General features: G+C 35.4%; 1 protein-coding gene across 1 annotated transcript; it reads left to right on the top strand.

The window, feature by feature from the left end:
• The first annotated feature begins 1,702 nt into the window (after positions 1 to 1,702).
• Positions 1,703 to 2,080, top strand: LOC116109263. Its single transcript, XM_031395492.1, has one exon. The coding sequence runs from the start codon at positions 1,703 to 1,705 to the stop codon at positions 2,078 to 2,080; it is 378 nt and encodes a 125-aa protein (XP_031251352.1).
• Positions 2,081 to 16,762: the final 14,682 nt, after the last annotated feature.

Below are 16,762 nucleotides of genomic sequence, written 5' to 3'. Positions count from 1 at the left end.
ATTAGTTTATTGCCAAGAAAATATTTTAGTCAATAGTAAATTCTGACGTTTCTCTTTCAGCTGTATTTTTATGCCCCAACATAAAAGAAGGTGTTGACTGAGATTAAGCTTAGGCTTAGGTTTGGTTTTGTTAATTTTGGGTGTCTCATGTTTCAATTTTGTCTTCATGTTTTAACATGGTTGTAATATTATTGATCATTAATTTATATGGTATATGTAAATGGTAAGGTTCTGCATGTATTAGAGGTCAATTTTGATGAATCACATTATTAATCAGTGAAGAAATAATTGTAAAAGTACATAAATTAATTATCTTTCAAGTAATTGTAAAAATACATAAATTAATGACTTAGTGGATCTCTCACATAGCAGTAATAAATGAGAGAACCTAAAGCATATTTTCAATTCATGTAATGTGAAAACATAACTGCTCAAACGTATTTTCAATTCACAAATTTGGATAATCTATTATGTACCACAATCAGCCATGATTCTGACTAGCTTAGATCGTAGTAAATATTTTGCGTTTGGCCTATTATTTCTACCTATATTCCCAATTCTATTCCCCAAATATTGTTTGGCACATTATTCCAGAAATATTAGTATATTTTTTTAATTATTTTTAGACCCCTTAAGTTTATTAATTTCATTAAATACCCCCTAAAAAAAGTTTAAAACCTAACAAAAACACCCCCACCCACCAATACTTGCCAGATTCTGGCAACCACCACCGGTGGTAGCCGGAATCTCTCACAATAGTAACACCCCCACCGGAAATGACCGGTAATTCACTGATCTGGCCTTTTTCAGCCAGATCCATAATGGATCTAGCCGAAAAAGGCCAGATCTGGCTGTTGGCGACGACCAAAGATGGAATTTTTCGGCTGTCGATGGTCATATTTGGCCTTTCCCACCAGATCTGATCGGTATGTGTCCTTAAAAAATTTTTCGACTAGATTCCTGCGGTGGTGGTCAGAATCTGGCACTGCAGGTCTTAGGGGTGTTTTTGTTATTTTACAATATTTTAATATATTGGGGTGTTTATCAAATTAGCAAACCTAGGGTTTTTTTTTTATAAATTTTAAAATTTTAAAATTTTATCTCGTAATACTCCCCTATCCAACTACCCAATATTATTCCCAAAATCCTATCCAAAATAATAAACCAAACGCACCCTATGAAATTAAGGAAATCTGCCATGATTCTTTATATGTGCATTTATTTGTTTTTGTAACCTGTAAAGTTAACTTCATTTTTTGTATATAACATGAAGTTGTTATCAATGGTTATTCTCATTTTTTCAGGCTTTAAAAATTAAACTTTGTTGTCTTGTATTTTGCAGGATGAAACCACAAAGGTGCAATTTTAAATTTAATCTCTTTGGAATTGACTGTGAGATACGAAATGTGGACCCTGGCGAATTTAGTTATATAGTGTTGATTAAGGACATTAAGAAATATGTGGCCACGGAGAATGAGGAAGTTAATCTTTACCTGGATGAGAAGTTTAAGGTAGAAGCCATGTTACCTATGTCAAGGGAGAAATACTTACTAAACAGTGACAATGATGTAGGGTTTATTTTGGAGCAATATGGGCTGAAAGGGGTGTTGGACATTTAGTTGTTTGTTGAAGTTTTACCCGTTGAAACAGTAGAACCATTACCAGCTTTGCTTGACCCTAATGATAAGCAACCAGAAGTTCCATGGGCAGAGGGATTCAAGACGACTTCCGTCGGAGTGATGTTTCTAGTGATGATGATGAGAATGTAGATGGTGGGGATAATGTGCACGATGATGTAGATGGTGATGGCGAGGTACATGCCGAGGTACATGTAGACGGGGATAGGGATATAGATGTACATGGTGGTAGGGATGTACATGTAGATGTTGACGGTGATGAGGAGGTACATGCTGAGGTAGATGGTAAGGGTAATTTATTTCAGGAGGATAATATGGTTGGTGATAATGAGAGTGAGGATGTGGCTGAAAGTGGGGCCATTTTGTCCGATTTTGAGCATAACAGTGAAGAAGGGGGAGAAAGTGAGAATGATGATGTTGTTAGTAGGATAAGTAGGTGTTAGTGTTTATTAGTGTATGCCCTAGAAACCATTTGTGTTGTCGGTTTCAGAGCATTTTGTCTTGTATCAATATATCATAAATAAAAGAAGAAAGAGTTCTTCAATTCATATATATAAATTGCTTCCTTTATTCAGTCATGCATTTAAATAAAGTATGTATATGAATTGTCCAGATGATTCATTTAATCGGTAAATGAATTTATCAAAAAGGTTCCCTACGGATGCAATATTATTTGGGCAACTATATTGCATAGTAGGTATGTTAGATGCTTCCGAAAGATATCATGAGTTGATATAAGTACGGATGATGATGATGATAGTCATGTCATTGGGGCATTAGTATGGATTAGCGGTTGATGAACTGTTTTTTGAACGTGACCAAATAACGACAAATCACTTGGAAAAACATGTAGTCAATGATTTATCATTTGGTTATATCAATGCATGATGTAGTCCTCTGACCTGAGACATCGTGGTCGGATTCGATACAGATGTGTATGGTTCATATGGTGTATAATTATGAGACTAGTCATGTTTCGTATGGTAAAGTCTATTTGGTCATGCATTGTTCATATGCGAAAACGAACGATGGTTAAGACGGGATCCGTTGACTCAGATATATAGGATTAGGAGTATCGCTGACTCCATCCAGATTTGGGTTCCTGGACGAACGTCAATAAATGTCAAAAACCAAAACCTCTAGCCAGTGTATATTATTAGTCACACGAAAGTAAGTTTATGATGACAAGTTCCAAACATATTGATCGACGATTCGGTAGAAGATCGAGTTTAGGATTTTGTTGTTCCATGAATCCGTACTCGATCAAGATATATCAATGGAGGGACTTTACTTGCATGGTACATATGATCTGAAAAAGGGTTTGGTGGAGCTATTCCTTCATTGTGGTTTAGGGGCTATGTCATATTTCTAGATGTTTACCATAGTCGTTGGCCCTCCAGACGAGTTTTCGGATTGATCTAGAACTGGCTCATGGCTAACCCACGATGGACCTACATGGTTACACCAATAGCCTTGAGAAGTTAGAGAAGGATGAGAGAGAGAAATGATTATCCGACGAGGGCTAGCACCTTCTGAGGGTAATAATGGAATTTCCATGTAAACTGTTACATGGAAATTGTTCAAGACATTTTAAAAGGTTAAAATGGTTGAAGGATAATTAATTGGATTAATTATAATATCTTAAAGTGTTAGGATGAATTATTTGGGTTAAAGAGTAACCTTTAAGAGTTAAAGGGTTTTAAATTAATATTACAGGTCATTAGTGTAAACTAGTGTAGTTTACATGGGTTTTTGAATAATAATGATTATTCAAGGGACATTGTATAAATGAGCCTTCACATGTGGCAACCATGAAGAACATGTAATTATAAAATGACCCTAGCCTATATAATGAAATGATAGTTCATCTTTGGTAGAGAATTTCATTTTTCATCAAAAAACACAAAGCTCTCACTCTCTCTTAAATCAGCCAAGCTTTGTCTCTCACTAGGAGGTGTTAAAGTGTAGAGAACCCATTCCTTTTGTTTTGGTTTCATCAAATAAGGCATTTGGAGAAGGTATAATACTCCAAACTTAATTCATTTTAAGTTGTTTGATGTTTGAATGTTCCATAACCAACTTGCATGTTCCTTTTATGTTTTTCTTGTTTCCACCATGTGTTATTCATCAATCTTTCAGTAGGAATATAAAGCAAAATGAGTTTAAGTACGGGGCCAATGGGAAGATTAATTTTAAGGTGGGGCAAGTGTTTCAAAGTGACCCATTTCCAAAAGGTTTTGAAGGATTATATTAAAAAAGGCTTCGCTATGGAGAAGATCCACGATGAGAAGAGGAGGATAAAAGCAATTTATAAACAAGAAGGATGTCCATTCCGCATTTACGTAGCGTTAATGGTCGATAAGCAATCGTATCAGATTAGTAAATACAAACACATACACACTTGCCTTAGAGTGTACAAGAATCCTGATGCTAGTGCTTCATGGATTGTCGAAAAGATGGGTGACTTTATAAGGTCTCAGCAAGGGAGTCCTGTGTGGCCTTTACGTGATGAACTTGGAATGGCTCATCATTTGGAGGCATCTACACATAAGTTGTATAGGGCCAGGAAAATTGTAACCGGTATGACCGTAAAAGTACATGCCAAGTCATTTGCATGGTTGTTCAAGTATTGCCACATTTTATAGGTCACCAATCCTGGGTCAATGACGGAGCTTAGGGTGATTAGAGAGATTGTGTCGCCTACTCCTAAGTTCAAAAGGTTTTTTCTTAGTTTTGCGGCACAAAAGAAGGGATTTTGGATGGATGTTGACATTTCATTGGGATTGATGGGTGTCATCTCAAAGGGCACTACGGTGGGGTTCTTCTATCGATCGTCTCAATGGATGCTAATTGTGGGATGTTCCCTTTGGCCATCTGCATTTGTGAGGTAGAGAATAATGATTCTTCGGGATTTTTCTTGAGTGTATTGCATGCTTTTCTTGGAGATGTTGATGATGTCACATTCATGAGTGACAGACAGAAAGGTATACTAAATGCCTTAAAAGTTCATTGGCCACAAGCAAAGACTAGGTACTTTGCTAGGCATGTGTATGCCAATTATAGAAAAAAATTTCCAGGGGTCCACTTAAGAAATTTATTTTGGGGAGTGAGTAGAGCTTCCAATAGGCCTAAATTTATTACGGCTATGGGTAAGGTGAGGGAAGTTGATGAAGACGCATACAAGTGTATATTAGAGAACGAACCTGATAAATGGTCATTGCATGCCTTTGACCCAGTTGCCAAGTCAAACCACCTAACAAACAATATGAGTTAGGTTTTCAATGCATGGTTGGGTGAGGATAGAGAGCTACTGATTTTGAGTTTACTGGAGCTGTACAAAATAAGGGTAATGAAGAGGATGCAATGTAGATTCCAAGTTGGTACTAACTGGATAACTCCTCTTCCACTAGTGGTGCATAAAAAAATTAACAAGTTGATTGAGTTAGTTAGGTGTGTTGAGGTTCATTATCTTGAATCTGATGAGTTCAAGGTTTGTGATAAAAAAACGGGTAGAAAACATACACTTGTGGTGGGGAAGCAATATTGTGATTGTGGCATATGGCAGATCTCCGGGGTTCCATGTGTTCATGCTGTTAGTTGTCTCTTCACATGAATGTTAATAACTTCGAAGAACACGTGGATGACAAGCTAAGAATTACAACGTACATGCAAACATATGCTCATATGATCCATCTTGTACAAGACAAGTCCACTTGGCCCGATGTAAGTGGCGAAAAATTATGGCCACCATACAAGCACACCAAGTCGGGCAGACTAGCAAAGGAAAGAAAGAGAGATCCAACTGAAGAACCCAACAATAAAATGGTCAACACATTTAGATGTAGTATTTGCAATGGAATGGGCCATAACAAAAGATCTTGCAAGGAGAATCTAGCTATTGCAGATAAAAGGAAAAGCCAGAAGGTATTTGTAATTTCTTCATTTTGTTTATTTTAATTTTGTTGATTAGTTTACTAATGTTGTTTCCCATTTTGGATGTTGTAGAGAACATATGTAGTAACAATGACTACAGCAGCCTCAAGAGCCATATTTGCAGCTTCATCAAAAAATGCAGCTTCTTCAAGTCAAAACAATGCTCCATAATCTCACAACACAGGTGGCAACAAGTATATTAAGTTTTACATAGTCATTAGGCCAAACATGTAACCTTAATTTTATCATTTAATCTATAGGGTCACAACCTCTTTAAACAATGAAACTTTGAACTAGTAAAGTCAATTAATGAGAAGGTAATTCATTTTTTTGTAATTACTCTTGAATTTTTGTTAAGCTCCCAATCCCATTGTTCAATTGCCTGCCATTGTTTCCTATAGGATTGCATTTTACACTTGTTTTGTTGTATTGCTAATATTCAACTCTTTTATGAGCCTGGGAAATTTGTAGTGATTCTTTCATATGTATGTGAATGAATTCTGGGTAATAGTTGTTCACTGCTAGTTGCATGATATTGCTGAAATTTTAAATAATGGTTTGCAATTGAATTTCTTGATTTTGCAGCTGTATAGGCAATATACATAGATAACATAATTTTTCTTTTGATGGTATATCAATTTCCTCTATCTTAAATGCAAGTAGTACTGTTATTTCATACAAAATATTTGTTTGTGGACATTCTAAGGTGAATTTGAGGTGGTAAGGAGTGAAAAATGCTTGTTTTTGACTAGTTTTTGTCATTGTTTTAAAAACCGGACCGGAGGGTAACCCACTCTGATGGCCGGGTCACGGTTCAACCGGTTGGACCATCGGTTAGACCGGTGACATCATCACACATCATGATGACGTCAACACATTTTTAAAAAACATTTTTAAACCACACAATAATATGTTTTCTTTGTTTCCTTATACATGAACCCCTTTTATATCTTACATATTCCTTTTCTGGTTCTCTTTTTAATCCATTTGTACATATGCTTACAAATAAGATCAATCACAACCCTCCATTTCAGTATTTTTTTCCTTTGTTTTTTCCCACATCAACTTTGCTTTTTAGTGTTCTTTTTTAAGATTTCGGTGGTGGTTAAACCAAAGTATATAATGTAGTGGATATGGTTGATGAGATCGATTGATAAAGAAAGAAAGAAAGGCTAACTGCATGAGAAACCAAAGTATATAATCGATTGATCATGCAACATACTGTCGTCATAAGTCCTTATTCCATCCACAAACATACAATGGAAGTAAAACTTAAACATTCAAGTACGGAATTCAAATACATAATCTGGATTATCTACATGATGATTTTGGTTAAAGCAATATTGCACATACAAACTTCAAATACATAATCTGGATTATCTACATCATGATAATTTTGAAAGAATCAGCATGCATGCATGAAGAGTAGTGGAAATGGAGAAGAAAGCATGAAAGGATGGATTCAAAAACGGTTTTTAAACAAAGCATGGAAATGAGATTATACCTACTCCTTTGTTTTGGATTGATGAAGATTAGCCTAAAAAAGATGAAACCTCCACACTTTAACACCACCTTGAGAGGATTAGAGAGTGGCCGTGGCTAGGGAGAGAGAGCTTTTAGTTTGTGTTTGAGTGAACAAGTTAAGAATGAACTAAAATGCAACCTTTTGCATTTATATATACTTGGGCAATTTTACAATTATTTATTTTTCACTTCTAAGCCCCTATAAAATATTATTTTAAAAAGGGACCCCAAGAATTTATTATGTTACCCTTTGAATAATCAATATTATTCAAGGACCCATGTAAACTAAACTAGTTTACATTAACAACCCATAAATTTACCCTTTTTACCCTTTAACTATTAAAAGGTAATTTTCGTTCATCTCATTAATCTTAACGCTTTAAGATATAATAATTAAATATAATTAATTATTGCTTGACCATTTTAACCCTTAAAATGTCACAAACAATTTTCTATGTAACTATTACCATAGAAATCCCGTCATTACCCTCGGAAGGTGNGAAATGGAGAAGAAAGCATGAAAGGATGGATTCAAAAACGGTTTTTAAACAAAGCATGGAAATGAGATTATACCTACTCCTTTGCTTTGGATTGATGAAGATTAGCTTCAAAATGATGAAACCTCCACACTTTAACACCACCTTGAGAGGATTAGAGAGTGGCCGTGGCTAGGGAGAGAGAGCTTTTAGTTTGTGTTTGAGTGAACAAGTTAAGAATGAACTAAAATGCAACCTTTTGCATTTATATATACTTGGACAATTTTACAATTATTTATTTTTCACTTCTAAGCCCCTATAAAATCTTATTTTAAAAGGGACCCCACGAATTTATTATGTTACCCTTTGAATAATCAACATTATTCAAGGGCCCATGTAAACTAAACTAGTTTACATTAACAACCCATAAATTTACCCTTTTTACCCTTTAACTATTAAAAGGTAATTTTCGTTCATCTCATTATTCTTAACGCTTTAAGATATAATAATTAAATATAATTAATTATTGCTTGACCATTTTAACCCTTAAAATGTCACAAACAATTTTCTATGTAACTATTACCATAGAAATCCCGTCATTACCCTCGGAAGGTGCTAGCCCTCTTCGGATAATCATTTCTCTCTCTCATTCCTCTTTAACTTCTCAAGGCTATTGGTGTGACCATGTAGGTCCATCGTGGATTAGCCGTAAGCTGGTTCTGGATGAATCCGAAAACCTGTCCGGAGGCCCAACGACTATGATAAACATCTAGCAATGTGCCATAGTCCCTAAACCACGATGAAGAAATGCTTCATCAAACCCATTTCAGATCATAGGTACCATGCAGGTAAAATCCCTCTATTGAAATATCCTGATCAAGCACGGATTCATGGAACGTCAAAATCCTAAACTCGATCATCTACCGAATCGTCGATCAATATGTTCGAAACTCGTCATCACAAACTTCCTTTTGTATGACTAATAATAGACTCTGGCCAGAGATTTTGTTTTTCGACATTTATTGACTTTCATCTAGGAACTCGAATCCGGATAGAGTCAGCGGTACTCTCGATCCTATATTTCCGAGTCAATGGATCCCCTCTTGATCATCATTCGTTTCCACATATGAACAACGCATGACCAAATAGACTTTGTTATACGAAACATGATTAGTCTCGTACTTATACACCGTATGAACCATACGCATCCGTATCGGATCCGACTACAATGTCTCAGGTCAAAGGACTACATCGTGCACTAATATAACCAAACGATAAATCATTGACTACATGCTTTTCCAAGTGATTTGTCGTTATTCGGTCACGTTCGAAAAACAGTTCACCAACCGCTAATCCATACCAATGCTCCAATGACATGACTATCATCATCATATGTACTTATATCAACTCATGATATCTTTCGGAAGCATCCGATATGCCTACTGTGCAATATAGTTGCCCAAATTATATTGCTTCTGTAGGGAACCTTTTTCGATAATTCATTTATCGATTAAATCAATCATCTAGACAATTCATATACATACTTTATTTTAAATGCATGACTGAATAAAGGAAGCAATTTATATATATGAAATGAAGAACTCTTTCTTCTATTATTTATGATATATATAGATACAAGACAAAATGCTCTGAAACCGACAACACGAATGGTTTCTAGGGCATACAGTAATATACATTAACAAATTCCCACTTGTACTAAAGCCATTCGATGTTGTATTTCATACCCATCTTCTCAAGATGATTGTCCAATTGCTTCAGTGTCATCGCCTTAGTCAGTGGATCAACTACATTTTCTGCTGAAGGAGTTTTCAGAATCATAATCTCTCTAGTTCCAACGAATTCTCTCAAAATGTGATACTTACGCTGAATGTGTTTGGATTTTTGGTGTGCCCTTGGTTCCTTTGCCTGTGCAATAGCTCCAGTATTGTCACAGAACATGCTTATCGGGTAAGCTATGTTCGGAACCACACCAAGTTCAATTACAAACTTTCGCATCCAAACAGCCTCTTTCACTACTTTCGAAGCAGCAATGTATTCAGCTTCTGTAGTGGAGTCAGCTGTGGTTGTCTGTTTGGAACTTTTCCAACTAACAGCACCTCCATTACATATAAAAATGTACCCTGACGTAGACTTTCTATCATCAATATTTGATTAGAAATCAGAATCTGAGTATCCTTGAATGTTTAACTCGGAACATCCATAACTCAAAACTAGATCCTTAGTTCTTCTCAAGTACTTAAGGATCGATTTTACGACCAACCAATGTTTCTCCCCTAGGTTTGACTGATATATGCTCGTAACACTTACAGCATAAGCTATGTCAGGTCTTATACATAACATTGCGTACATTAAGCTACCTACGGTAGACGCATAAGGCACATTACTCATCCGCTGCTGCTCTTCATCGGTCTTTGGACCCATCTCCTTAGAAAGATGAAGACCGTGAGTGAAGGGCAAGAGACCTCTCTTAGAGTTCTCTATGCTAAATCTTTTTAGCATTTTCTCTATGTGCAATTTCTGGGATAATCCAATTACCCTTTTCATTCTATCTCTATAGACACAAATGCCAAGGACATAGGTTGCTTTTCTTAAGTCTTTCATTGAGAAGATTTTGGACAACCAAACCTTAACCTCTGTCATCATGCCTATATCATTTCCCATCAAAAGTATGTCATCTACATATTATATTAGAAATTTGATGTCATGATCTTTAACCTATTTTTATATATAGGGCTCATCTGGATTCTTGACAAAACCAAACGATTTGATTATGTCGTCAAATCGAATGTTCCAGCTTCTTGAAGCTTGCTTTACTCCATAAATGGATCGATGCAATTTGCATACCTTATGTCTTTCAACGAAGATACAAAACCTATCAGTTGTTCCATGTAGATGTTTTCCTCAATAAACCCATTGACGAAAGCTGTTTGACATCCATTGCCAAATCTCATAATCATGGTATGCTGCGATGGCTAGCATTATACGGATGGATTTAATCATAGCTACAGGCGAGAAGGTTTCCTCATAATCCAACCTTGTTTCTGAGTATAACCTTTCGCCACCAGTCGAGCTTTGAAGGTCTCTACCTCCCCATCCTTGCCAACTTTTCTCTTGTAGACACATTTGCAACCTATAGGAACTATTCCCTCGGTGTATCCACAAGCGACCATACTTGATTGGCATGCATGATTCTATCTCAGAATCCATTGCTTCCAGCCTTTTCCTGAATCTATCCAGTATTGCTTTTTCGTAGCTTCTAGGTCATCACATGATCATCTACTCCATTAAGCAAGATTCAAAATCTTGCTCATGTAGGAACCCATATCTCTCTTGAGGTTTTGATATTCTAGAAGAATTTCGTACTGGAACCATAGTATATGATACTGAGGTTCGCTGAGTGGACGTTCCATCTTCAGCAATCTCGATTCTTGCTTTTCGAACTCTTCCTTGAGTTCAATATTTCTTCAACACCGCCTTCCTCCAAGAACTCGTTCTAAGGAAGCGCGTATTTTACTGATCCAATCTCTTTGATCACTTGGGAAGTAAAAGTAATATCCTAAACTATCTTTAGGATATCCAATGAAACGACCCTTCTCGAATTTAACATCCAGTTTATCAGATTTAACCAATTAACATAAGCTGGGCATCCCCAAATCTTATGTAATTCAGAATTGGACGTTTTCCATACCATATCCATACGGTGTTTTGGACAGTTTTAGACGGGACCCTATAAGGATGTGCACAGTGGTCTGGAGAGCGTACCCCCACAGTGACATGGTAAGTCTGTAAAACTAACCATCGATCGTACCATATCCAATAAGGTACGATTCTTCTTTTAGACATTCCATTAAGCTGGGGTGTATAAGGAGGAGTCAATTGTGAGATGATTCCATTTTCTTTTAAGAACTCTGAAACTCTGTACTTAAGTATTCACCCCCACGATTTGATCGTAGTATTTAATACTCTTTCCAGTTTGATTTTCTACTTCATTCTTAATTCTCTGAATTTTTCAAAGGATTCAGATTTGTATTCATTAATACAAATACCCATATCGTGACAATTCATCGTAAAGGTAATGAAGTATTCAAATCCTCCCCTAGCTAAAGTACTAAATGGTCCACACACATTGTATGTATGAGTTTAAAAGTTCTTTAGCTCGCTCTCCTTTACTCTTAAAGGAGACTTGGTATCTTTCCTTGGAGACATGATTCATAGGTTGGATAGAGTTCAAAACCCAATGAGTTTAGGATCCCACTTTCTCCAAGCTGTACTAAACTTCTCTCCTATATGACCCAATCTATGATGCCATAGAATTTTAGGATTTGATTCAGATCGAGTTCTTTTATTAGAAATGGTATGATTGAAGCATAGTCATTCAATTCTAAGACATACAAACCATTTGTATTCACAGCTTTACCAACTAAAACATTTCCAAAAAGTTATAGAAAAATCATTCCTTAAACAGTACATAATAACCTGCTTTACACAAAGCAGAATAGAAATGATGTTTCTAGTGGCCTTTTCAAAGTACAATACTTAAACAAATTCAAAACATGTCCTGAAGGTAGTCTTAGTGGGCAAGTCCCCATGGCCTCGGCTGCCCTCGTGCCCATCATTGCCATCCTCAAAATGATCTCGCCCTTTGTCACCTCAGAACTATTTTGAAGTACCTGCAAAGCAATACAACATGAGATGTTGCTGTTGAATTAATATCAGGAATGACTATCTCAATTAACACTTAATTCATATTCAATCATAAGATATTGGTTCGTACCTGATTTTCCTTTGCCTTTCTTTAGACTATTCAGGTATGAGGACGTGTCCTTTCCAGTGTCCATCTTCTCTATAGTGGAAAAGCTTTCCCTTTGCATGGCCTTCTCTGCCTTTGCCGCTGGTTCTTGAAGCTCTATTCTTGGGTCCAACTTTGGACCTCTCTTTGGTAGCTTTGTAGGCCTTTTATTGGCCCTGCTGGTGGAGGCGACAAAGACATCTTCATGTCCTTTCCCTTTCACATTCTGCCTGTGAAATTCTTATTAGCTCATTTAGCAATTCAGAGAGGTTTCTCTCAATCCTATTGGATTGTAGTTAGTATAAACGGTTATAACTTGGAGGAAGGGATTGTAGAATCAAATTCACTTGAGGCAGTCTGGCATGACCACCCCATTCCATCCAGTCTACCTAATCCATTGATCATTTTAGAGTATGATCATTTGGAGGTACCTTTCCGTCAACTTCATGCTTAAGAGGGATGCACATAACTCATACTCAACCACTTTGGATTTCGCTGTACAACTCTTGTAGAGCTATGAGGAATCATAAGCATTTGAAACCTCTTCATGCTTAGTTTGAAGTTCTCTATTATGGAGGCTAGCATGTAATTTTTAGCCCTCTATTATCCTCTCTCCACTTTTCAAGAGCATCAAGGTTAGCTTGTGGACCATTCGATTCAATATCAAGTGGAAGAGGTGCTTTCAGGACTTAAGCAATTCTTTCAAAATCTAGAACAATTCTAAGATTTCTTAGCCAACTTTAGGTTGGGTCCGGTTAACATGTTATTGTCCATTATCCTTAGGAGAACATTGTTGGCCATTTTGATTATTTATACAAGATGAAACTGCAAAGAAAAGTAATTTTATTAGTGTCTTGTAATCTTTTAAACCTTTTAATGCATAATCAAATTAGCCCCACTATTTATTCGAGTCCTACACTCCCTAAATAGGATCTGTAAATTTGTGTTGATTAAATTTCTTAGTGTGGAATCAATTCTTATCAAATTCAATTAACCTCACATAATAGAATTCTTGTAATTAAGTCTAATAAGTAGGAAACTCTTTTCCTTTTATATCACTATATAAGGTTTGATTCATATTCCTTGTCCTAGCTCGGATACCTCACATACTAGAATTCTGGTACCCTAGGCTAGTTAAATCCGAAACATTGTGCTTTCTTAGGATGACATTTCATCATGTCCTTACATAATAGAAATCTTGGGTCAAGGTGAAATATCCATCCAAGAACAAGATAACTTAATTCTATGATATAAAGATTATATCCTCACATAATAGAATCTTGGGATATTAAAATTTATATCAAGAAATAGTTATCCCACAATGGGAGACTAGATTTAATAATTTTAAATTGGGGAGATTTAGGTTTAACCTTAGTCAATTCATTTTTAGCATGCCAGTTTAATTAACCATTCATACCTACCACATATACATAAATTAAAGCATGTGGGTTGACCACGGGGCTTTCGAAAAACATCCTAAAGGTAAACTATTTACCCTAATACTATATCTTTGATTGATTGTCATCCGGATGCTCTTCGATTCCCGTCTAGCCGATTCCATTACATATTGGATCTTAGGCATGCAGGCCCGATTAAAATAAATAAATAAAATTTAATATTACATGCATTTAATAAAAGAATATTACAAACACTTTTGAATATTTTGAAAACAAATGGCACCCATGATCAACCCTCTAATTTAATATTCATTCATCACATAAATAAATATTAAACATTCATACCAAATATAATAAAAAATATTTAAAGGCATGAATATAAACAATTATTTAATATATAATATATATATTATATATATATATATATATATCACTAATATATATAAATATAAATATATCTCATAATTAATAGATATTATATATATATATTCGTGGTAATTTAATTATAACTTTGGACCATGCAACAATTACACATTCATAGGAATCATTACACAAACACTTTTGTCATATTCCACCAAAGATATATTATTTAACTTTTATCATCATTCAATACATTGCAAAAGTCATGCATGGCATAGATAATAGGTATATTACCAAGAGTAATCATTCTATGACACAAGTTACTTTTACTAAAGTAATACTTTTTATGACACATTTATCTTCTCAAAGACAATCATGTCATCTTGATCATCAATTTTTGAAGCCATTCAAACAACCAAATTATTACATTTCAAAAATATAATAATTTATGCCATGCAATGATGCATTATAAGATAATTTAATCAAATTAAACATCCTACATTAAAATTACCACATCATGCATACATAATATCACAATTCATCATATGAATTAATATCCATAACTTTATGCTAACATCAAATTCCACCCCTAAACACTTGCAACATTTGCAACACTTCATGCAAAAATATATTTAATCAAATTAAGATAACACATTGCATGTCAAAGCATAAATCATTTAATCAAAGTCATGGAATGAGCATGCATGAACATTTTTCTAAATAAATCATCATGCAACATTTCCTAAAATATTATTCATCAATGCATGAATGAAATGACATATCCTTATGGCAAATCTGTCATGGCGAGAATGACAATATGCATGCATGTGTTCAACACATGGAAAATGTCATTTTTTGCTTATAAATTCAACATGCAAGGAGCTTTAACTCTGATACCATTTGAAAGAATCAGCATGCATGCATGAAGAGTGGTGGAAATGGAGAAGAAAGCATGAAAGGATGATTCAAAAACGGTTTTTAAACAAAGCATGGAAATGAGATTATACCTACTCTTGCTTTGGATTGATGAAGATTAGCCTCAAAAAGATGAAACCTCCACACTTTAACACCACCTTGAGAGGATTAGAGAGTGGCGTGGCTAGGGAGAGAGAGCTTTAGTTTGTGTTTGAGTGAACAAGTTAAGAATGAACTAAAATGCAACCTTTGCATTATATATACTTGGACAATTTTACAATTATTTTTTTCACTTCTAAGCCCCTATAAAATTATTTTAAAAGGGACCCCACGAATTATTATGTTACCTTGAATAATCAACATTATTCAAGGGCCATGTAAACTAAACTAGTTTACATTAACAACCCATAAATTTACCCTTTTTACCCTTTAACTATTAAAAGGTAATTTCGTTCATCTCATTATTCTTAACGCTTTAAGATATAATATTAAATATAATTAATTATTGCTTGACCATTAACCCTTAAAATGTCACAAACAATTTCTATGTAACTATTACCATAGAAATCCCGTCATTACCCTCGGAAGGTGCAGCCCTCTTCGGATAATCATTTCTCTCTCTCATTCCTCTAACTTCTCAAGGCTATTGGTGTGACATTGAGGTCCATCGTGGATTAGCCGTAAGCTGGTTCTGGATGAATCCGAAACCTGTCCGGAGGCCCAACGACTATGATAAAAATTAGCAATGTGCCATAGTCCCTAAACCACGAGAAGAAATGCTTCATCAAACCCATTTCAGATCATAGGGACCATCAGGTAAAATCCCCTATTGAAATATCTGATCAAGCACGGATTCATGGAACGTCAAAATCCTAAACTCGATCATCTACCGAATCGTCGATCAATATGTTCGAAACTCGTCATCACAAACTTCCTTTGTATGACTAATAATAGACTCTGGCCAGAGATTTTGTTTTTTCGACATTTATTGACTTTCATCTAGGAACTCGAATCCGGATAGAGTCAGCGGTACTCTCGATCCTATATTTCCGAGTCAATGGATCCCCTCTTGATCATCATTCGTTTCCACATATGAACAACGCATGACCAAATAGACTTTGTTATACGAAACATGATTAGTCTCGTACTATACACCGTATGAACCATACGCATCCGTATCGGATCCGACTACAATGTCTCAGGTCAAGGACTACATCGTGCACTAAAATAACCAAACGTAAATCATTGACTACATGCTTTTCCAAGTGATTTGTCGTTATTCGGTCACGTTCGAAAAACAGTTCACCAAACGCCTAACCATCCAATGCTCCAATGACATGACTATCATCATCATATGTACTTATATCAACTCATGATATCTTTCGGAAGCATCGATATGCCTACTGTGCAATATAGTTGCCCAAATAATTGCTTCTGTAGGGAACCTTTTTCGATAATTCATTTATCGATTAAATCAATCATCTAGACAATTCATATACATACTTTATTTAAATGCATGACTGAATAAAGGAAGCAATTTATATATATGAAAGAAGAATCTTTCTTTCTATTATTTTGATATATATAGATACAAGACAAAATGCTCTGAAACCGACAACACGAATGGTTTCTAGGGCATACACTATATACACTAACAAATTTTACTTCTATCAAGCGTCTCGATCTCACTGCTTCCAAAACCAAACTTCA

The sequence above is a fragment of the Pistacia vera genome, unplaced genomic scaffold (assembly GCF_008641045.1).
Source record: "Pistacia vera cultivar Batoury unplaced genomic scaffold, PisVer_v2 Contig577, whole genome shotgun sequence".
NCBI classification, from domain to species: domain Eukaryota; kingdom Viridiplantae; phylum Streptophyta; class Magnoliopsida; order Sapindales; family Anacardiaceae; genus Pistacia; species Pistacia vera.
This window is presented reverse-complemented; position numbering and strand designations above follow the sequence as displayed.

What these genes read in the sequence shown, in the direction of transcription:
- LOC116109263 (XM_031395492.1), top strand. Translation starts at nt 1,703, where the DNA reads ATGGGCAGAGGGATTCAAGACGACTTCCGTCGGAGTGATGTTTCTAGT.